Source organism: Phyllobates terribilis, unplaced genomic scaffold, assembly GCF_046119375.1.
Source record: "Phyllobates terribilis strain yellow unplaced genomic scaffold, ASM4611937v1 Scaffold_7__3_contigs__length_470593459, whole genome shotgun sequence".
Taxonomy (NCBI): domain Eukaryota; kingdom Metazoa; phylum Chordata; class Amphibia; order Anura; family Dendrobatidae; genus Phyllobates; species Phyllobates terribilis.
The window spans coordinates 273,969,859-273,986,130 of record NW_027362767.1 but is presented as its reverse complement, the minus strand read 5'-3'; the positions used below and the strand labels follow the sequence as shown (position 1 = coordinate 273,986,130).

Genomic DNA, 16,272 nt, shown 5'->3' with positions numbered 1-16,272 from the left:
GACATGATGTGACAGCAGAACAGTGACCACAGCTCCTGAGGATAAGACATGATGTAACAGCAGTATTATGAACGTAGCTTTGGATGTGACTGGAGGATAAGACATGATGTAACAGCAGAATAGTGATTGCAGCTCTGGAGGTGACTGGAGTATACATCATGATGCAGGGGTGGACATATCATTGGTGCAACCTGTGCAGCCGCACAAGAGCCCAAGAGGTGTGGGGGCCCTTTCCGCCTCCAAAGCAGGTGGATTTATGCATTATGATGAGCTATTGGTCAGCAAAGGGCTGATGTAATGTTCTTGCACAGGGTCCTCTTCTGTCTGTGTCCGCCAGTGTCATGATGTAACAGCAGAATAGTGACTGCAGCTGTGGAGGTGACTGTAGGATAAGACACAATGTAACAATAGAATAGTGACTGCAGCTCTGAAGTATAAGACATGATGTAATAGCAGTATTATAAGTGCAACTCTGGATGTGACTGGAGGATAAGACATGATGTAACAGCAGTATTATGAATGCAGCTCTGGAGGTGTGCAGGTTTCTGACGTGGATCTTCTTTCTCTCCTCCTTTAATCAGGGAATATTATGGGAGAGGTGATTGACTCAGTCCTTAATGAGGACGGGGTGAAGTATTTGGTCAGCATTCCAAAAGGGAATGCAGAGATGGAGCTGGCGAGAGTGGCTCCCATATTCTACGTCTATCACTACCTGGAGACAAAGCAGCAGTGGAGCCTCCTGGGGGCCAACATTCTCTCCGCACAGCTGAGCATGAAGAAGAAGCTAAAAGAAGGTGAACGCCACCCCTGCAGCCCCCCAGATGTGTGCCCATGCACCCCTTAATGTGTATCCCCCCCAGATCTATGCCTGGATCCCTCTTTGTGTATCCTCCCAGATCTGTGCACAGGCCCCTTGCTGAGTATCCCCCCAGATCTGTGTCTGGGCCCCTCACTGTGGACCCCCCCAGATCTGTGTCAGGGCACCTCACTGTGTATCCCACCAAATCTATGTCTGGGCCCCTCGCTGTGTATCCCCCCCAGATCTGTGCACAGGCCCCTCGCTGTGTATCCCCCCCAGACCTGTGCACAGGCCCCTCGCTGTGTATCCCCCCAGATCTGTGTCAGGGCCCCTCGATGTGTATCCCCCCCAGATCTGTGTCAGGGCTCCTCGCTGTGTATCCCACCAGATCTATGTCAGGGCCCCTTGCTGTGTATCCCCCCCAGATCTGTGCACAGGCCCCTCGCTGTGTATCCCCCCCAGATCTGTGCACAGGTCCCTCGCTGTGTATCCCCCCAGATCTGTGTCAGGGCCCCTTGATGTGTATCCCCCCAGATCTGTGCACAGGCCCCTCGCTGTGTATCTTCCCCCAGATCTGTGCACAGGCCCCTCGCTGTGTATCCCCCCAGATCTGTGTCAGGGCACCTCGCTGTGGATCCCCCCAGATCTGTGTCAGGGCACCTCGCTGTGTATCCCCTTATTCCCTCTCATTGTGTCCCTCTCATATCTTTAGGAGTCAGCAGTGTCCTGGCGTTCAGGAACAGAGATTATTCCTACAGTCTATGGCGGGACAGTCAGCCCAGCACCTGGTATGTACAGGGACACAATGGTGGTCCTTACACAATCCTCTGCTCCCCGACTCAACCCTTTATGGGAAGAGCCTAGAACTTTGCTCATCCTGGTCCTCCTGGTTCCTGAAAACAATTCCTGTGGTGCAGTAATAACTGACACTCATGTGGAGCAGGTAGTGGAGCAGGTAGTAGAGCAGATGTGTATTTAGCGCGTTGCATACCCCCTTAGCTGGGTGACGGCGTGGTTTCTCCGCAGGATGACGGCTTTTGCTCTGCGTATCTTCGGGGATGTTCATCGATATGTCGCCATTGATCAGATGTCCGTATGCACCACTCTACTATGGTTGATTGACAACTGCCAGGCCCAAGACGGATCCTTCCAGGAGAAGTCCACCTCCTCACCCGTAAAACTGCAGGTGAGGAATCTGGGGTGAACACCCATGAAACAAGACTGGACACCAGCCCATCAAAGGGACATTGACAGTGGAAAGAAGCTGCTGGTCCACGTACTGCACATATCAGGTACTGTGTGATCTCAGCCATGATGCCTGACTCAGATGCTGCGGCATTTCAGAGAAGAGCTGACTTTAAAAGCTGCTGGAGAGGAGTCCGACATGTTCCCGGTGTTAGAACCTTGCTCTTAGGTTTTTTCTATTGCTGGTCACATGACCTTGTTGGCCTATTTAGTCCTGCTCCGCCCTTCTGGCTTTGCTGGACTTCATTGTATTACTACTCTTTAGCTAGCCGGTGCTCAGTATCTAACTCTGTTAGTTTGCTTGGTCTTCGGACCTCTGTGTTCTATATTTATTGTTTGTTCGTCTGTCTGCTACTATTTCTGTTAGGAGGTGTCCATTTTGCTCCCAGTCCCTGGTGCTTGTGGGGATTCCTTCCCCGCGTCTGTGGGTCTCCGTGCGGGCTGGCTGAGGACTTTGGCGGGTCTGGTCGCAGGATCAGGTCCCCTGTTACATCGTGGGGATCTAGCTGAGTTCTATCGTAGGGACAGATCTCCTCTCTTTCCTTGGCTCTGGTAGCAGAACATAACAGTAAGTCCAGCCCGCAAATTCTCTAAGGAAAGATTTTTCTGTTCCATCATGGTGTCGGTTCTGGATTTGGCTAAACGCCTGCAGGGACTCTCTCTGGAGGTGGCCGAGCTCCATCAGCACGTGAGTAACTGTCCTGGAGCACATTTCTTGGAGCCTAAGGTACGTTTGCCTGATTTATTTTTTGGTGAACATCAAGAATTTTTTTCATTTAAAAATACTTGCTTATTGTATTTTCGTTTGAGACCCAGGTCCTCTGGGGATGAATCCCAGCGCATAGGGTTCATAATGTCACTTTTGCGCAAAGAGCCTCAGGAGTGGGCCTTTTCTTTGCAACCTAGTGATACATGCTTTAGATCAGTGGATAGTTTTTTTTCTGCTTTGGGGCTGTTATATGATGATCCTGACCGTGTCTCATCTGCTGAGACTGAGTTGAGACGTTTGAGACAGGGATCAGGTAATGTGGAAAAATATTGTACTCATTTCCGTCGGTGGTCTACTCAAATAGGGTGGAACGATTCTGCTCTGAAGAGTCTGTTTCTTGCAGGGCTTAGTGAAAGGGTTAAAGACCTGCTAATTGCTTATCCCACACCTGAAGATTTGCAACAGGCTATGCAATTAGCTATACGGGTGGATAGGAGACTGCGTGCAAGGGTTAATGAGAGCAAATCCTCTGCTATGTCAGTTTCTGGTCATGAGAATGTGTGTACTGACAGTGGAGAGGCGATGGAGATTGGAGCGATGGCACCTCGCTCTCAAGAAAAGCACCGCAGATTTTCTGAAGGTTTGTGTTTCTATTGCGGAAATTCTGGTCATTTTATTAAAAGCTGTGTGCTTCGTATGAAGAAAGAAAAAAAAATGGTCAGTCATGCCCGTATTGCCTGTTTAAATTCCAAGGGTGTATTTTTAGCTGCTTCCACTATTGCTCAGGAAAAATTAATGGAATTTCGGGTGTTTGTCGATTGTGGGTCTACTCTGAATGTAATTGATGGAGGATTCTTGGAAAAACTCAATTTAAAACCCGAACCTTTTGTCATCCCCCATTGCTGTGGTTTCTGTGGATGGTTCCCCTTTGAAGAATGTTACTCTCAAGGTCTGTGAATTTCCCCTCACTATTAATGGTGTTCACCATGAGAATTTGGATTTGGTAGTTTTGAATAACTTGCCTTCTCCAGTAATATTGGGGTTGCCCTGGTTAAAATTGCACAATCCTGTACTGGATTGGTCTACCAATGAAATTAAATCCTGGAGCCATAAATGTTATGACAAGTGTTGTAACGGGCGTATTGCAGCTGTGGATAGGGGGGAATTGCCTGTACCTATTCAGGATTTTTGGAGAGTTTTTTCTGAGAAGGAATCGCAGGTTTTGCCTCCCCATAGAGACTATGATTGTACTATTGAATTTGTCCCTGGAGCGACTCTTCCTAAAAGTCGTTTATTTAACCTTACTATTCCTGAGAGAAAGGCTTTGGAGGAATACATACAGACAAGTTTGGCCGCCGGTCACATTAGGCCTTCCAAGTCTCCTGTGGCTGTTGGATTTTTTTTTGTAAAAAAGAAAGATGGCGGTTTACGTCCTTGTCTGGACTTTCGTGAGATTAATAAAATTACTGTACGCAATCCTTACCCACTGCCATTGATTCCTGATCTGTTTAACCAGTTAGTGGGGGCCAAGTGGTTCTCTAAAATTGACCTTCGGGGGGCATACAATCTGTTGCGCATGAAGGAGGGTGACGAATGGAAGACTGCTTTTAACACTCCTGTGGGTCATTTTGAGAATCTGGTTATGCCTTTTGGTCTTACCAATGCTCCTGCATTTTTTCAGAATCTTATTAATGACATCCTTAGACCTTTGATCGGCAAAAATGTGGTTGTGTATTTGGATGACATTTTGATTTATTCGCCGGATCTGGAATCTCATTGGCGGAGCGTACGTGAAGTATTACAGTTATTAATTGACAATTCGCTTTTTGCTAAGCTGGAGAAATGTGAGTTCGCTGTACAGAGAATTAGTTTTTTGGGCTACATTATCTCCAGCGAAGGTTTTGAGATGGACCCGGTGAAAGTTCAAGCTGTGCAGGAATGGCCTAGGCCTATTGGTTTGAAATCGATACAGAGGTTTTTGGGTTTCGCCAATTATTATAGAAAATTCATTAAAAATTTTTCTATTATTGTCAAACCGCTGACCGATCTCACCAGGAAAGGTGCTGATGCGGTTCAGTGGACTGCTGAGGCCATTGAAGCTTTTGTGTATCTCAAGGAGAGGTTCACCTCTGCTCCCATCCTTATGCAGCCTGATGTGACTAAGCCGTTTTTGGTTGAGGTTGATGCTTCCTCTGTGGGGGTTGGCGCAGTATTGTCTCAGGATAACGGGGATGGAGTACATCCCTGTGCCTTTTTTTCAAAAAAATTTTCGGAGACTGAACTGAATTACGATATTGGTAATCGGGAATTATTGGCTATTAAACTCGCATTTGAACACTGGCGCCACCTCTTGGAAGGTGCTGAATTTCCCGTTCAGGTTTTTACGGATCATAAAAATCTGATATATCTTGATGCTGCCAAGCGCCTGAATGCCCGTCAGGCTAGGTGGGCACTGTTTTTCTCGCGGTTTAATTTTTCCGTTACTTACATCCCAGGTACTAAGAATGTTAAGGCGGATGCCTTGTCTCGCAGTTTTTCTCCCATAGTCGGTGCTGAGAAAGAGGAGAACATTTTACGAGAAGGTGTTGTGATAGCTGCTTTGGACTCCGTTTTGGAAGATGAGATTCTTAGAGCACAGGAGAATGCCCCATCTAACACTCCTCATGGGAGGTTGTTTGTGCCTGGGACCTTTAGGAGAGATTTGTTTGTTGAGTGTCACGAATCTCGGTTGGCAGGTCATCCCGGAATCTCTGAGACCAAGAGACTGGTGGGTCGCAGTTTTTGGTGGCCTGGATGGCAGAAGGAAGTCATTAAGTGGGTGCGTCAATGTACTATATGTGCTAGATCTAAGTCCTCACATACTCCTGCTGCGGGGTTGCTTTGCCCTCTGGAGGTTCCCAGTGCTCCTTGGACACATTTGGCTATGGACTTTATAACTGACCTTCCCCCCTCTGAGGGTTTTACTGTCATCTGGGTGGTCGTGGACCGTTTTAGCAAGATGTGTCACTTGGCTCCCTGCGCTAAGACTCTCGCTAAGGCCTTTGTCAAGGAAATTGTCAGACTTCATGGCGTTCCTACTGACATTGTTTCTGATAGGGGACCTCAGTTCGTGGCTCGTTTTTGGCGCGCCTTTTGTGACAGGTTGGGAGTTCATTTGTCGTTCTCATCCGGATATCATCCTGAATCTAATGGCCAGACAGAAAGGAAAAACCAGGATGTTGAGCAGTTCTTGCGCCCTTCTGGCTTTGCTGGACTTCATTGTATTACTACTCTTTAGCTAGCCGGTGCTCAGTATCTAACTCTGTTAGTTTGCTTGGTCTTCGGACCTCTGTGTTCTATATTTATTGTTTGTTCGTCTGTCTGCTACTATTTCTGTTAGGAGGTGTCCATTTTGCTCCCAGTCCCTGGTGCTTGTGGGGATTCCTTCCCCGCGTCTGTGGGTCTCCGTGCGGGCTGGCTGAGGACTTTGGCGGGTCTGGTCGCAGGATCAGGTCCCCTGTTACATCGTGGGGATCTAGCTGGGTTCTATCGTAGGGACAGATCTCCTCTCTTTCCTTGGCTCTGGTAGCAGAACATAACACCCGGCTTCTCCCCGCCCACTGCCTGTGACTGACAGGTCTCTTCTTATGCACATGTAAGGTGCCCCAGCGAGGTAGTCGTGGGTGAGCTGTAGTCCCCACTCGCTATGGCACCCTACAGACAATACGTGTCGTCCCTCTGCAGTGTGGCTGTGTATGTAGTGCTCTTCACTTACTTCAAGCCATCCGATCGCGGCTGTCTCCAGGCATTTCTCTTCTGGGACCAGGGCAGCAATAAATTCAGAGGACACGAGGTTCTTAACCAGAACTTGAACTTTACTTGGGGAAGAGGAATATATACAGTATTTACAGGCAGATATAATGGATAAGGCCCGACAGGCTGTCATCTCTCTCACAGGCGCTGGCAACATCTTCAGCCCTGGTTCCCTCCTTAAGTGAAGCATCTCTGTGACTCTAATCTCTGGCCCAAGAGACTCTTCTGTAACACTGACAGTGACCTGGATCCGATCTCTCCCCCACGTCTTAGCCTGGAGTCCTGTTTGTCTTCCTCTCCTTCATGCAGACTAGAAGTGCCCCGGGTTCTCACTACCTCTGATGAGCTTCTCCGGCCGGCTAACAGGACTCTTGCTCTTGCGGAAGGAGACTGTAACACTAGTGATCCCACTGTCTGAGGGTATGGAGCTCCCGTCTACCCTAGCAGCCACTATAGTCAGGCTGCCTGAACGATTTACTGTCCAAACTCTTACTGAGTGACTCCTCCTGCTTTCTGGAAACTTAAGCAGGAATTTTCCCAAAGTGCCCACCCTCGGTGAGCTGTCATCACACAGCATTAACTCATCACTGCCTGTAACCCTGCTAGCAGACTCAACCTGACATCTGCACCCAGGACAGTGGCATCTTGTGGCTGTTTACAGGTACTGCAGCCCACAATGAATTATGCCAGGAACAAGCTCTATATCACTCAAGGCTTGATCCGGGCACTAAGTTCCCCCTTTACTCTACTGACTGGACCACTAAAGCTAACCCCTTAGCTTGGTCTACCAACAGTTCAGAGAGGTCTGACTTCAGGAACACTTCCTTTAACTATCTCAGTACCTAGGGAAGGCTACGCCCTTCCCCACTATTACACACACGCAGGGAGACATCTGTCACTTCAGTACAGCAAGTAGAAAATATTCACTGCACACTTAATCCATGCAGAAGTGTAGAGTTTTTTCAAGTGTTTCCTCCAAAATGAAGAAAACTACAGTGCTTCTTGGCTGCGACTGTGGAGGTGACGTTTGATTTAAAATAATCTATTTCAAACCGTTGTTATAGAGAAGCCTCGGAGGCGCTGTATAAGGACATCCACAACCTCTGAGGCTTCCCTATAGCGATGGTGGGGGGGAATAATTGAGTGTGCCGTGAATGTTTTCTACAGTATTCTGGGATCCCACTCCTGCTTCACTAGCACCTCATCCACATCAGGTGTGTGCACTCTGAACTACACTGTACTCCAGGGCAGTGGGTGAGAAAAGCCACCGAGGACCTGTCTGACTACCTGGACATCATGGGTGAGATCACACAGTGCCTCATACATGCAGCCCAAGGAATGGCAGCATCTGTCTGCTGTCTGGGTAACTTTAAATAACCCTTTCCTGCCCCTTTAACAAGGTTCTGTATAGAAGCCCTATTTGCTTCAGTGTAAGGACTGTGGGGTGTGGGGTCAGAATATGTGTAGGGTTTAGGGAGGGCACCATGCGGCTATAGGGAAGCTGTCCTGGATGCCTCACGCTGACCGGTAATTCACACCCAGGGCACGATCCCCCGAGAAGCGTCAGAGAAGACCCTCTACCTCACCGCGTACATGGTCATCGCCATCCAAAAAGCTTTCCACATGTGTCCAGTCATCGTGAGTACCTGTATATACACCTTATATTACTGCCATGCCTGTATACAGACACACGCTATCTACATGCCCTGCATGTATACACTGTTCGCCCAGAAAATTATTCCAATTACACATGTTTATTTCCTTTGTGTGTAATGGAACAACACAAAAAACACAGAAAAAAGCCAAATTGGACATCATTTCACACACAACCCCATAAATGGGCCGGACAAAATTGTTGGCTCCTTTCCAAAATTGCGGGTAAACAACTTTGTTTCAATCATGTGATGCTCGTTCAAACTCACCTGTGGCAAGTAACAGGTGTGGACAATATGAAACCCACACCTGAAACCAGATAAAAAGGGGAGAAGTTGTCTCAATCTTTGCATTGTGTGTCTGTGTGTACCACACTAAGCATGGAGAGCAGAAAGAGGAAAAGAGAACTGTCTAATGACTTGAGAACCAAAATTGTTGAAAAATATCAACAATCTCAAGGTTACAAGTCAATTTCCAGAGATCTTGATGTTCCTTTGTCCATGGTGCGGAACATAATCAAGAAGTTTACATCCCATGGCATTGTAGATAACCTCCCTGGACGTGGACAGCAGAGAAAAATTGATAAAAGGTTGCAATGAAGAATAGTCCGGATGGTGGATAAGCAGCCCCAATTAAGCTCCAAAGAAATTTAAAATGTCCTGCAGGCTCAGGGTGCATTAGTGTCAACGCGAACTATCCGTCCACATTTGAATGAAATTAAATGCTATAGCAGAAGACCCAAGAGGACCTCACTGCTGACACAGAGACATGAAAAAGCTAGACTGTACAATGTAAGCCAAAATCCTTCTGGGAAAGTGACTTGTGGACAGATGAGACTAAGATAGAACTTTTTGGTAAAGCACATCATTGTATTGTTTACAGAAAATGGAATGAGACCTACAAAGAAAAGAACACAGTACCTACAGTCAAATATGGTGGAGGTTCAAAGATGTTTTGGGGTTGATTTGCTGCCTCTGGCACTGGGTACCTTGACTGTGCGCAAGGCATCTTGAAATCTGAAGATTACCAAAGGATTTTGGGTTGCAATGTAGTGCCCAGTGTAATGCACACACCCGGACTGACTGGCGTGTGCGTGTTTATGCAGTGATTCCACTGTGCCATGAACTGGAGAGTGCCTGGAGGGGCGTAACTAAGTATCTGCCCGGTCCGACCAAGGTCGCACGACGGCATACGACGCCAGTGCACCAGGGAGGAACCGAGCAGAGGAACCAGGGTCTACTCCAGGTCAGACTCCGGACACGGCTGTTGACCCACACCGGGGAATACAGGAACAGGCAGACTAGAGCGCAGGCTGGGTAGGGTCCAGTACAGACTGGGAGACAAATTCGAAACCGCAGACGCGGTGGACAGGGCTGAGCAAAGCGAAAACCGCAGACGCGGTGGACAGGGCTGAGCAAAGCGAAAACCGCAGACGCGGTGGACAGGGCTGAGCAAAGCGAAAACCGCAGACGCGGTGGACAGGGCTAAGCAAAGCGAAAACCGCAGACGCGGTGGACAGGGCTGAGCAAAGTGAAAACCGCAGACGCGGTGGACAGGGCTGAGCAAAGCGAAAGCCGCAGGCGCGGTGGACAGGGCTGAGCAAAGCGAAAACCGCAGGCGCGGTGGACAGGGCTGAGCAAAGCGAAAACCGCAGGCGCGGTGGACAGGGCTGAGCAAAGCGAAAACCGCAGGCGCGGTGGACAGGGCTGAGCAAAGCGAAAACCGCAGGCGCGGTGGACAGGGCTGAGCAAAGCGAAAACCGCAGGCGCGGTGGACAGGGCTGAGCAAAGCGAAAACCGCAGGCGCGGTGGACAGAGCTGAGCAAAGCGAAAACCGCAGGCGCGGTGGACAGAGCTGAGCAAAGCGAAAACCGCAGGCGCGGTGGTCCAGTACAGACTGGGAGACAAATTCGAAACCGCAGACGCGGTGGACAGAGCTGAGCAAAGCGAAAACCGCAGACGCGGTGGACAGAGCTGAGCAAAGCGAAAGACGCGGTAGAGACAGGGCTCTGTTCACACGGAACAGACTAGAAGGGAAAGGCAGAACCAGATACCCACAGGGTACTTGCAGAGAAGTAGCGAGTGGACCACAAACTCACAAACGGAAGTACAGTGACAACGAGCAGGAGTTAGGTACGAGTTCAGACTCTGCAGAAAAAGGGAAAGTACGGACATAGAGAAAAACAAAACAGGCTAGGAGAGAATACAGACAGGACACAGTTCAGACACGGGAACTGATACCGAAGGCAGGAAACATAAACGGGACCTGGCATATCAGTGACCAAAGGCCAACTGACAGAACACAATGCTCAGGCAGGGATTCATTGGAGCAGCTGGATTAAATACCAGATGGCAGACAGCAATAGACTGAGGACGCCCAAGGGGTGTGTCTGCAGCAGGTACAAAAAGCAGGAAGTGATCGGGCGCCGCCCTTAAGCAGCAGACACAGAGGCAAACAGACAGCATGGAGGGAAGCCAGGCTAGCAAACTGGACTGGAGATCAAGTGCGCGCTCTTGCACAGTGGGAGATGGACCACTATGCAAGGACGCCACCAGGTATGTTACAGTACCCCCCCCTTACGCCCCCTCTTCTTCAGGCCTGCCAGAATGTTCCGCAGGGAATTCGAGGGCCAATCCTTTACTTCAAGGAGATCACTTCCACTGTCCACCGGAAAAACTGGTCTCCTCTGGGTAGCTAGGATGCTACCTCCTATCCAGCCATCCTCAGCAACAGACGAAACGGGTGGAGTACCAGGAATAGCACACAAGGAAGTCTCTCTCCACTTATTATCAGGTAGCACCCCAGAGGGTTCAGGAGACAACTGGAAGCCCTCCGACGGGTTGGAGGGGTGCAGAGACTCGGGGGTAACCTCTGCTTCGGGGTACATCTTGTCAAGCTCACAGGATGAAATGGGCGAGGTATCAGGTACAAGGTGTAGAAAAGTCACTGTCTCTTTGTTATCAGGTGGTACCCCGGAGGATTCAGGAAACAACTGGGGGTCCTCCGCCGGGTCGGAAGAGTGCAGAGACTCGGGGGTAACCTCTGCTTCGGAGTTCACTAGGTCAGACTCACTGGAAGAAGCGGGCGAGGTATCAGGTACCGAGTATAGGAGAGTCTCTGTCCATTCGCTATCAGGTAGCACCCCGAAGGGTTCAGGAGACAACTGGAGGTCCTCCGCCTGGTCGGAGGGGTGTAGAGACTCGGGGATAACATCTGCTTCGGAGTACACTTGTTCAGACTCACTGGATGAAGCAGCTGAGGTATTAGGTACCGAGTATAGGAGAGTCTCTGTCCATTCGCTATCAGGTAGCACCCCGAAGGGTTCAGGAGACAACTGGAGGTCCTCCGCCTGGTTGAAAGGGTGTAGAGACTCGGGGGTAACCTCTGCTTCGGAGTACACTAGGTCGGACTCACTGAATGAAGCGGGCGAGGTATCAGGTGCAGAGTATAGGAAAGTCTCTGTCCATTCGCTACCAGATAGCACCCCGAAGGGTTCAGGAGACAACTGGAGGTGCTCCCCTGGTCGGAGGGGTGTAGAGACTCGGGGGTAACTACCGCTTTGAGGTACCCATTGTCAGGCTCACAGGACAGAGCAGACGAAGTATCGGATACCGGGTGTAGGGAAGTCTCTCTCCATTTGTCATCAGGTGGTATCCCGGAGGATTCAGGAGGCAACAGGGGGTCCTCCGCCAGGTAGTAGAGATGCACAGACTCGGAGGTAATCACTGCTTCAGAGTACCTTTGGACAGGCTCACCGGTTAAAGTGGGTGAAGCATCAGATACCGGGTGCAGGAAGTCCTCCAGTGTGGATTCTGGGTAGGCAGTAGTCTCTTCGGGCAGGAGAACTGGTGCACTACCCACACACATTACCCATCGAGGCTGCTCCGGGATACAGGGAAGTGAAGCTTCAGCAGGAACCTCAATGTTGGAATCAGGAGGTCTTTGGGAGAACAGACCTTGGCGTGACGGCTTGCCTCTACACCTAGCACGTCTGGACTGCCTCTTGAGGTCGTGAGAAGTATTCCGGAGAGCGTAGTCATCCTGTGTGGATTCTGGGTGGGCAGTAGTCTCTTCGGGCAGGAGGACTAGTGCGCTACCCACACACATTACCAGTCGGGGCTGCTCCGGGATATTGGGAAGTGAAGCTTCAGCAGGGGCTTCAGGGTTAGGGTCCTCAAAGACCATGCGAAAGGCCACCAGGAAGGCCTGCAGGTCAAGGACGACAGGATCCCATGCTTCCCATAAGGGGGTGACCCATTTCAAGGCATCACCCGCTAGGTAGTCAATCATAAAGGCCACTTTAGCCCAATCAGAAGGAAAATAGAGAGGGTAGGCCTTAAAGTGTAGCATGCATTGCTCCACAAATGCATGACTCTGTCTTGGATCCCCATAGTACCGTGGCGGATCCGCAGGAACGAGTGCAGAAAGATCCATCTGGACGGGTGCGTAATTCGCCTGGAACTCAGACAGAGAGAAAAAAATTTTTTTATTTATTTATTTTTAATGCACGTATTCGCTGGAAAACATCTCAGAGAGCGAAGGCCGTGGGGCTCAATGGGAACCATGGCTTGAGCATGCTGTAATGCACACGCCCGGACTGACTGGCGTGTGCGTGTTTATGCAGTGATTCCACTGTGCCATGAACCGGAGAGTGCCTGGAGGGGCGTAACTAAGTATCTGCCCGATCCGACCAAGGTCGCACGACGGCATACGACGCCAGTGCACCAGGGAGGAACCGAGCAGAGGAACCAGGGTCTACTCCAGGTCAGACTCCGGACACGGCTGTTGACCCACACCGGGGAATACAGGAACAGGCAGACTAGAGCGCAGGCTGGGTAGGGTCCAGTACAGACTGGGAGACAAATTCGAAACCGCAGACGCGGTGGACAGGGCTGAGCAAAGCGAAAACTGCAGACGCGGTGGACAGGGCTGAGCAAAGCGAAAACCGCAGACGCGGTGGACAGGGCTGAGCAAAGAGAAAACCGCAGACGTGGTGGACAGGGCTGAGCAAAGCGAAAACCGCAGATGCGGTGGACAGGGCTGAGCAAAGCGAAAACCGCAGACGCGGTGGACAGGGCTGAGCAAAGCGAAAACCGCAGACGCGGTGGACAGGGCTGAGCAAAGCGAAAACCGCAGACGCGGTGGACAGGGCTGAGCAAAGCAAAAACCGCAGACGCGGTGGACAGGGCTGAGCAAAGCGAAAACCGCAGACGCGGTGGACAGGGCTGAGCAAAGCGAAAACCGCAGACGCGGTGGACAGGGCTGAGCAAAGCGAAAACCGCAGACGCGGTGGACAGGGCTGAGCAAAGCGAAAACTGCAGACGCGGTGGACAGGGCTGAGCAAAGCGAAAACCGCAGGCGCAGTGGACAGGGCTGAGCAAAGCGAAAACCGCAGGCGCGGTGGACAGGGCTGAGCAAAGCGAAAACCGCAGGCGCGGTGGACAGGGCTGAGCAAAGCGAAAACCGCAGGCACGGTGGACAGGGCTGAGCAAAGCGAAAACCGCAGGCGCGGTGGACAGAGCTGAGCAAAGCGAAAACCGCAGGCGCGGTGGTCCAGTACAGACTGGGAGACAAATTCGAAACCGCAGACGCGGTGGACAGAGCTGAGCAAAGCGAAAACCGCAGACGCGGTGGACAGAGCTGAGCAAAGCGAAAACCGCAGACGCGGTGGACAGAGCTGAGCAAAGCGAAAACCGCAGACGCGTTGGACAGAGCTGAGCAAAGCGAAAACCGCAGGCGCGGTGGTCCAGTACAGACTGGGAGACAAATTCGAAACCGCAGACGCGGTGGACAGAGCTGAGCAAAGCGAAAACCGCAGACGCGGTGGACAGAGCTGAGCAAAGCGAAAACCGCAGACGCGGTGGACAGAGCTGAGCAAAGCGAAAACCGCAGACGCGGTGGACAGAGCTGAGCAAAGCAAAAACCGCAGACGCGGTGGACAGAGCTGAGCAAAGCGAAAACCGCAGACGCGGTGGACAGAGCTGAGCAAAGCGAAAACCGCAGACGCGGTGGACAGAGCTGAGCAAAGCGAAAACCGCAGACGCGGTGGACAGAGCTGAGCAAAGCGAAAGACGCGGTAGAGACAGGGCTCTGTTCACACGGAACAGACTAGAAGGGAAAGGCAGAACCAGATACCCACAGGGTACTTGCAGAGAAGTAGCGAGTGGACCACAAACTCACAAACGGAAGTACAGTGACAACGAGCAGGAGTTAGGTACGAGTTCAGACTCTGCAGAAAAAGGGAAAGTACGGACATAGAGAAGAACAAAACAGGCTAGGAGAGAATACAGACAGGACACAGTTCAGACACGGGAACTGATACCGAAGGCAGGAAACATAAACGGGACCTGGCATATCAGTGACCAAAGGCCAACTGACAGAACACAATGCTCAGGCAGGGATTCATTGGAGCAGCTGGATTAAATACCAGATGGCAGACAGCAATAGGCTGAGGACGCACAAGGGGTGTGTCTGCAGCAGGTACAAAAAGCAGGAAGTGATCGGGCGCTGCCCTTAAGCAGCAGACACAGAGGCAAACAGACAGCATGGAGGGAAGCCAGGCTAGCAAACTGGACTGGAGATCAAGTGCGCGCTCTTGCACAGTGGGAGATGAACCACTATGCAAGGACGCCGCCAGGTATGTTACACCCAGTGTCAGAAAATTGGGTGTGTGTCCTAGGTCATGGGTTTTCCAGCAGGACAATTACCCCAAACATACTTCAAGAAACACCCAGAAATGGATGGAAACAAAGCGCTGGAGAGTTCTGAAGTGGCCAGCAATTAGTCTGGATCTAAATCCCATTGTACACCTGTGGAGAGATCTTAAAATTGCTGTTGAGAGAAGGCGCCTTCAAATATGAGAGACCTGGAGCAGTTTGCAAAAGAAGATTGATCCAAAATTCCAGTTGAGAGAAGTAAGAAGCTTGTAGATGGTTATAGGAAGCGATTGACTGCAGTTATTTATTCCAAAGGGCGTGCAACCAAATATTGAGTTGAGGGTGCCAAAAATTTTGTCCGGTCCATTTTTGGTGTTGTGTGTGAAATTATGACCAATTTGCCTTTTTTTTCTGTTTTTTTTTGTGTTGTTCCAGTACACACAATGGAAATAAACACGTGTATAACAAAACATGTGTAACTGCAATAATTTTCTGGGGGAAATAGTTAATTTTCTGGAACAATTTCAAGAGTGCCAACACTTTTGGCCATGACTGTACAATTTAAACACTATTATATACACTGTACGCACATTATATACACTGTTCACACACACACTATATAAACTGATATACACTGCATATACTATACAAATGCTATATACACTGTACACACACTATTATATACACTGTAAATGCTTTATACACTGTACTATATACCCGCTATATACACAGAGTATCCACTATATAAACTGTACACACTGTCTTCTCTGTTGTGCAGAAAGTGGAAAACAAGTTGAACCTCGCCATAGACTATCTATCCAGACACGCAAGTAATGCGCAGAGCACCTTCACGCTGGCGGTCACCGCCTACGCCCTAGCCATATCTGAGGCCACGCTGCAGAGTAAAAGTTACACTCTTGAAAAGTTGAAGAGTGAAGCCTACAGTAAGGGGGCCGGTAAGTGAGGGGCGGCCTGAAGGGGACGATCTGCTGTCTGTGTGATTACTATCTGGACTTCAGGGGTCAGTAGTATCGTTCAGGAGAGATGTCGCCATTCTTCATAGTTTATTTTATCAGGGGATTAGCAGCTACCAGGCTGCTCAGCGGCAGCGGAGAAGGCCCAGCATATTTCTGCTTGTTACAGTGTATTGTGCAGACAATCCTCTGTGAGCTCAATAGTAGCACGTCTCATCTATATATATAATCGTCTTATCCCGTCTGTCTTTCTGTCTGTCCTGGAAATCCCGCGTCGCTCATTGGTCCGGCAGCGGCCAATCAGCGCCGCGGGATTTCTGAAAAAAGATGGCGGCCGTTAGCGGCTCATCTGCGGGACGGAGCTCAGCGGTGATGCAGCCGGGAGATGACCGTCGCGAGGCGCTCATCTCCCGGCCGGTACCAGCAAAAGGACCTCGACCGCCG

At 50.3% G+C, this 16,272-nt stretch overlaps 1 protein-coding gene across 1 annotated transcript in view; it reads left to right on the top strand.

The window, feature by feature from the left end:
* The window catches only part of LOC141154618 (complement C5-like), a 154,816-nt gene that overhangs the window by 22,438 nt on the left and 116,106 nt on the right, over positions 1-16,272 (top strand). Inside the window, exons 24-28 of the mRNA XM_073640814.1 lie at positions 582-794; positions 1,512-1,587; positions 1,826-1,985; positions 8,088-8,183; positions 15,633-15,810. Of these exons, the coding sequence (XP_073496915.1) occupies positions 582-794; positions 1,512-1,587; positions 1,826-1,985; positions 8,088-8,183; positions 15,633-15,810 (723 nt within the window). The remainder of the gene's footprint in view (positions 1-581; positions 795-1,511; positions 1,588-1,825; positions 1,986-8,087; positions 8,184-15,632; positions 15,811-16,272) is intronic.